The sequence below is a fragment of the Berghia stephanieae genome, chromosome 9, assembly GCF_034508935.2.
Source record: "Berghia stephanieae isolate SIO BIC M18660-M18661 chromosome 9, UCSD_Bste_1.3, whole genome shotgun sequence".
NCBI classification, from domain to species: domain Eukaryota; kingdom Metazoa; phylum Mollusca; class Gastropoda; order Nudibranchia; family Aeolidiidae; genus Berghia; species Berghia stephanieae.
In genome coordinates this window covers 27,553,353-27,560,852 of record NC_088368.1, presented here as the reverse complement: position 1 = coordinate 27,560,852, position 7,500 = coordinate 27,553,353, and the positions used below count along the sequence as shown (strand labels likewise).

General features: G+C 38.3%; 1 protein-coding gene across 8 annotated transcripts in view; it reads left to right on the top strand.

The window, feature by feature from the left end:
• Positions 1 to 7,500, top strand: part of LOC144979975 (uncharacterized) — a 370,695-nt gene that overhangs the window by 171,876 nt on the left and 191,319 nt on the right. Inside the window, exon 1 of one of the 8 annotated variants that reach the window (XM_078927350.1) lies at positions 1 to 48. This exon is cut by the window's left edge and continues 112 nt beyond it. The exons of 6 other annotated variants lie outside the window; for them this stretch is intronic. In XM_078927350.1, coding sequence (XP_078783476.1) covers positions 1 to 48 — 48 coding nt within the window. Of the gene's footprint in view, positions 49 to 5,633; positions 5,896 to 7,500 lie in introns of those variants that run through there. One more of the 8 variants, XM_078927352.1, reaches the window with a different exon arrangement.

The following is a 7,500-nucleotide window of genomic DNA, read 5'->3' as shown; positions in this document are numbered from 1 at the left end:
TCCTTCGGAGACGGATGGAAGAGAAAGATAAAAATAACAGATTCAGTGGTAAGTCATGATGATAAGATTGCAAACTTTAAGATATATATATATATATATATATATATATATATATATATATATATATATATATATATATATATATATATATATGAACAAGTAACATTTTGAAGTTACTGCTTATGGTTATAATTTGTATTGAATGTTGTAAAAGTGTACTTCTTAGGATGTTTGTGTGTATGTGTGAATGTGTTAGTGTGTGTTTGTGTGTGTGTATGTGTGAGTGTGTGTGTGTTTGTGTGTGTGTAGTCATTGTGTGTATGAGAGAGAGAGTATGTATATGTGTATTCTATTTCTCTCCACTCCCCACCACCCTCCTTCTGTCTTTCTCTCTTTCTCTTTTCTTTTTAAATTTTTTTTTTTATCTTCTCTCAGTTTTCGACATCTCCTTCTGCCTCTCTTTATCTTCCTACCTCAAAAGTTTTCACTTTCTTCCTGTCTTCATAATATCTACCTTCCCTTCCTCACCAAGTAGTCTGTGGTCTGACCCCCCCCCCCCCTCCCCCTCCAACCTTTTTTTTTTTGGGTTATTTTTATTTATTTTTCTTTTTTTTACTCTTTATGACAATTTTTGTGCACTATTAGTTTCAATGTAAGATGTAAAAAAAAAAAAAATTAAAAAATTAAAAAAAAAGGAAAAAGAAAGAAAATTTATTTACCTGCTCCCATCCTGTTCCTTATCATAATCCCTTCCCCACGTGTGAAATACGACCCCCCTTTTGAATTCCCTATACACACTTTGCGACAGGCATAGAATCCGATTGGCCTGAAACCCTTTACAGGCGGAGATGATTTTTTACTCTTTACTTATAATGAGAACTTACCGTTTGCCCAAAGAGAATAGTAATAGCGATGCGATAGGGGCTTCAGTTTCTGTAGTGTGAATCGGGCAAAGACAATTGATTGTTACCCTTTAGATGGGACGCGAGTAAATCGCAGAGTACTTTCCGCCATATCTAACATACCCACTACTCACTCACTGTTGGGCGGTTGAAAAGAAAAGAGAAGAAAAGAAAAAAAACATTTTAAAAAGACTCTTATGATAGCAGTTTGAAGCGATGAGAAACAACTTGATGATACGGTCGGTTGTAAGGCTATAGAGAAAAGTGAGGTCGGACCCCGCCTGTGAGGGGTTAAGGATAAATGACATAGTACATACATAACATACCTCACTCCTTTAGAGCTTGTTTACCAAAGCGATAACACTTGGCACGTTATAGAACAATATTATGGCGAATAGCTGGTGTCTTTAACCATTTATTTTATAATTAATTGTCGTCTGGAAAGAAAGTGCGGCTATGTGGTCTAGTGGTATGACACCGTCTCGGATCGGAAGGTCCTGGGATCGAGACTCGCGCTCGGCGCATAGTTGAGTCCTTGGAAAAGGCTCTTTACTCACATTCTCTCACCGTACTCAGGTGTAAAATGAGTACCTGGCCGTTAACAGCGTTGTCTTTGTCCGAAAATTTGTAATATCGCCTAACAGGCGTCATGTCCCGTCCTACATGTTAAATGTTGCTGTTGACCAGGGACCCCTTGTAAAGCGCTTTGAGCACATTTCAGTGGATATTGCGCTATATAAAGCTCAATAAAAAAAAAAAAAAAAGAAAGACACGGATTGAAAACTAAAGAAAATTGGGCCAGAAAACTCGTCCTTTAAATTAAATCAATATCGATCGATTTAAATGGCCATCGTCTTGTCAAACAAAACATCGCGAGAACCCACCCCGGTTTGAGAGTTTTTGCCTAGATCAGGGTCATTTAAATAGATCGATATTTGAAGGACGGGGTTGTTTTGTTGTTGTTTTCTTTTTAAATTTGTTTTCTTTTGGGGCGGGGGGGGGGGGGGGGGGGGGGGGGGGGGATTTGTAAATACGCAGTTAACTGTTTACGCTGTTGAAGGCCGGGTACTTATTTTACATCTGAGTACGGTGAGAGAATGTAAGTGAAGAGCATTTTTCAAGGACTCAACTATGCGCCGAGAGCTAGGCTCGAACCCAGGGCCTTCCGATCCGAAAGCGAGTGTCATATCACAAGACCACATAGCCGCAACTCATGTGACATATTATATGGCCCCAAAATGCCAGTTACCTCATTTTTCATTCCAGTTCAAGACCTTCTTTGCGTCAGTTGATGCACCATGGCAAAAAAAAAAGGCTGCCCTAAAACATTCTGCCCTTTAGAAAGACCCGATTCCAGGTCAAATTCTACATGTCGCATCGCATGTCTACTACTTAACATTATCTACGTCGTTAAATACCGACGTGCACTTATTTGCAGGTCTGGTAACCCAATTTCTTATGGGCTCATTGTTGTAATGGAAATCTCAAAAATGACGCAAAATGTCCATTACAGCAATGTTGACTCACTCAACCCTAACACCGACTATATTTTACCTGGGTTACTTTTACCCCAAGCCTATTTATTACATTTTACTGAGACAAATTATAGGCGTAGTATCAAAGCTAATGTTTTTAGTTTTTACATGTTAAGGGTAGTTGAATAAGACTATCTATGCACATGCTCATTTTTAATAAATTTTTCCCAATTTTGAAAAGTAGCAAAAATCTCTAGGATTGAATGAGTTAAACAGGGCTCATAAGTGGGTTCGGATGGCAGACCTGCATATATATACGTACAAGTCGTTTCAAACCATTATATACAATTTTAAACATATTTTATTTGTTTTATAAGAGTGGACATTTATTTAAAATGTTAGGGCTTGGAAGGGGTTCGTCTTCCCTCAGTCAGACAGTCAGCTTCTTTTTTTTTTTTACCTCTATGTCTATATGTCTGTCTGACTTTCTGTCTCTCTGTCAGTCTGTCTGTCAGTCTGTCAGTCTGTCTACGACACTGTTGTTTCAAGAGAATTATCAATGCAAAGTTAAATAGTCACCGAGTCATCATATTTTTAATTTTTTTTTTTACTGTCATAATGTGTGCCAGACCGCCACCCCCCCCCCCCCCCCCCCCCCCCCCCCCCCCCCCCCCCATTCATACAACAAGTCAGTCAGTGTGTCAACGCCATATTATTCCATATTATATCTACCTTTTCGTTGCCAACTTAAATATTTTTATAAATCGCACAGTTTTTTCTTTCACAATTAAAAGAAAAATATGAATCTTATATTACTTATTATTAATATTATTATTATAATATATTAAGGCATAATGGCAAAGAAACCAGATAAACTCCGGCTTTACTTACTCCCATAAAATGCTTGTGAAACCGGATTTTTAAAATCCGGTTTCTATAGCGTTGTAAAGAGAACAGTGATTGCTGCCCTTTGGGTAAAGATGGAAGCCTATCACAAGATACTTTCCCTTCATATTTAACGTGCCCATTTACCCAATCACTGCTGGGTGGACAGTGATTCAGAAAACAAGAACTTCTCCTGGGATCTATCCGGGTTCTTTGCGTGTGAAGAAAGTGCTCTACCGACTGAACCATTAGTTCATATACTATTCAATTATCCATGAATTAAAATGGCCCCCAATTTAAAAAAAAAAAATGTTTATCCTAAAACTTCTAAGAGATGTCCTCATCCTTTTTACATCATGATACATTGCATTTTGTATTATAGAAGGTCTTTATCATAACCCATATCACAACAACAATGGGGATGGGTGGGTGGGGCCCCGATAGCTCAGTTGGTAGAGAGCCAATGTCTTACAAGCAAAGAGGCCGGTATCTGCTGTCCGGGATGCAGCATTTTTTTGTTTGTTTTTTTGTTTGTTTGTTTTATGTTTGTTTGTTTTATGTTTGTTTGTTTTGTTTTATGTTTGTTTGTTTTATGTTTTATTTTTTTATTTTTGGTATTTTTTTCTTTTCTTGTGTTTTTTTTTTTTCTATTTGGTTTTGTTTGTTTACTGTTTTATTTTCTACACTTTCTGTAAACAGGAATGGTCGGGGTAGATTTAGCTAAAAGTAGTTGGTTATAACGAATCTTCAAGATATTCTGGCCAAACACAATCTCAAATGAGGACCTGAGAGCGAGAGCTGAAGTGGAGTCTCTGGAGAGTCTCATTAAAAGGAGAAGATGGCAATGGTTTGGGCATGTCTGTCGCAGACCTGATGAAACACTGACAAGAAAGGCTTTGCGATGGACACCCCAATGGAAAGAGGAAGCGAGGCCTCCACAAGGAGACTTGGAGACGTACCTTGGAGATCTGTCCCTAGATACGGCCCCAAGAATAGCTGCTGACTGGACCAGGTGGAGATCCCTTGCATCGCCTCAAGTGCCAACAGACCCGGAGAGGATTGAGTGAGTGAGTGAGTGAGTTGGTTTTAAACTTACCTTACCCGGGTTCCATCTCTTTCCAGAGGTCGGATGTCATGGCCTTCCATCCTTCACGGTCCATTGCAGCCTCGTTACAGTCTGCCATGCGCCGTCCTGTAGCTTCCTTGATGCCATCTGTCCAGGATTTCCTTTGTCTTCCTCTGCCTCTCTTTCCTTCAATTCTTCCTCCATTATCCTTTTTTCGAGACTATCATGTCTTCGCATATGTCCAAAATATGACAGCTTTTTGTGCTTCACAGTCAAAAGAAGTTCTTTTTGTTTTTGGCCCATTAGGTCGAGGACTTCGATGTTTGTTTTTCTTGCTGTCCAAGGTATTTTCAGTATTCTCCTGTACGTCCACATCTCAAAAGCTTCAATACGTTGTTCTGTCTGTGCGGTTAGTGTCCACGTTTCACAACCATAAAAGAAAATGGACCACACATAGCATTTGGTGCATCTCATTAAACTAGCGCCCTATTTAAAGAACGACAACTTATTACTAACGTCCGTTGAACTCAAAGGAAACCGAGATCGGCTATGATATGGTTCTATGCGATTTATTATGAGCCCAAGACTGGATCTCTGCAGCAAAGGAGCAGACAATGATTATTGTGATTAACGGTTATTGGACCAGCTAACTTTTCTGTACCCTGTTAAATGGGTTTTTAATTGTTTATTATTTTTTTTATCACATCCTAACAGGACGGCTAATGAGACATGTATGGAAGTCTCGAGAAAAAAGAGGCCGGAGAGAAAGAGAAAGAAGAGAGAGAGAGAGAGAGAGAGAGAGAGAGAGAGAGAGAGAGAGAGAGAGAGAGAGAGTGTGTGTGTGTGTTTGAGAGAGTGATAGAGAGAGAAAGCGAGAGAGAGAGAGAGGGAGAGAGTGAGAGAGAGAGAGAGAGAGAGAGAGAGAGTGTGTGTTTATTATGTATTATTGAATCTCATACTAACAACAATTTTTTTCTCCTAACGTTGCCAGTTTCCAGTTGGCAGTTGTACCCATGCATGCAAAGCAGTTAGGCTACTGTAGTTATTTGTCACTTACGTTACGTTCCGCTGACACGGGCCCGTCCCCTAGTGTGACGATTTTCTTGGTCGCACACGCACGACATGACTATACTATAATAATATACCTACTGTTGATATCATAATTTATAGACTTTCTCTACCTAATTCCTTGTCTCACTAGTTATAGAATCGCCCAGCCCAGTCTCTTGGGTGCTGGGTGCTGTTACTGTTATCTATCTCCCTATCCGCTTCGAGTTATCGCTGTGTTTACATCCAATACACACTGCACTCGTACAACTTGTTCTCTACACATAAACAGGATTATTCACGCATGTTCTTCGATTCTTTTATCTGTAATTGTTTTAAATCTCTCTGGCCTGGCATGCCACCTGGATTATGAATTCTATAATTTATTGATATCGATAGTCGAGAGGAGAAGAAAAATCCTATAACCATTTTGGATTTTTGTATTATTAATGTGAACATTTATTCTGGTCAACTCTTACCCGAGATTAGCAGCTGGAATTTTAAACTGTTACCCCGGCAGGTAAGATTTGATGCGCTTCCTTTATTTTCTTTCGATTTTGAATTTAGAGTTCGGATTTCCTGCTTGGCTCGTTACACAGTTGTGACAAATTATTATAAGACGAGAGCAGGCACTGGTGTGATATAAATATTCTGATAAATAACAGTGTGAAATTGAATGTAAGCTTCAGTTTAATTACAAAATCAGATCAAATGAACGTTTAGGGTTTATCCTTTATCAACAAAACAGGATGAATGAAATACTACAGATGAATGAGGTAATTATCTAATTCATCTGTAGTGTTTCACCCATCCTGTTTTGATGATAAAGGGGAAACCCGAAACGTTCCTTTGATCTGTTTTTGTAATTAAATTGAAGCTTACATTCAATTTCACTTTGTTATTTGTTTCTCCGAGCTTTGAGCAGCAACATTTACACATAAACATTATGTAAAGGTGTCTTCTATGAAACAGGGCCAGACAAAGAGAAAGAAAGCTGGAATTTAAAAAATAGCATACTCCCAAAATCGACTGTCATGACGATTATTTTGGGATGTTTTTCTTTCTTCCTCATCTAGCACTGTCTCATACTACACCTTCACATTATTTTGTTACGCTATATATTTATATAATATTTATATATATATATATATATATATTATATATGGATTAATCGATTATTATTTGTTTGTTTTTCTGTCCTGATGTGACTTTTATTTATTCTCTCTCTATCTCTCTCTATCTCTCTCTCTCTCTATCTCTGTCTCTCTCTCTCTCTCTCTCTTTTTTTTTTTTTTTTTTTTTTCTTTCTTCTCCTTCTTTCTTTCTTCTTCACTACCCCACCATCGGTCTCTTCTTCCCAATTTAAAATAGGCTATTTGTTTTACTTAAACACATCGTATATGTTTACCTCCTTTCATCTGTGCTTGCATCAAACTCAAAACTGTGTACATATACCATGCGTTATATCAATGCTGCTGTATAATTTGACACACTCATTCTTGCACTCTCTCAATTTCTTTCCTCTTTTCAGTCCTCCTCCTCCTCCTTCTTCGTCTTCGTATCTCTCTCTCTCTCTCTCTCTCTCTCTCTCTCTCTCTCTCACACACACACACACACACACACACACACATTGACTTAATCCATCTCAATACAAATCCGACCTTAGACTTGTCACCTGCTTATCCTCAAGAAAATGAATCATAGGTACACATTGCAACACACATTACGAATGACACGGCGACCTCCTCTGACGCACATACAAAAACACACACACACACACACACACACACACACACCTCACCTAGACAAAAGTCATTAGGATTGTATGTAGAGTCCAGATTGTCACATATTACTTTACATTACATATTTGTTCTACTCTACTCCACTAGTGTGGGTATACAAAAATCAAGGATAACGAATCAAGGGCAGGAAGAATGTACACTACCCCCCCCCCCCCCCTTCCACCTCTCTCAAACATTCCATTTTTACCTTTCAACTACTGATGGTGTTGGGGGGGGGGGGGGGTGATTAAATAATGATAATAATAAATATAATAAATAATAATAATAATAAAATAATAATAATTAATAATTTAATAATAAATAACGATAGTAATGATGATGAT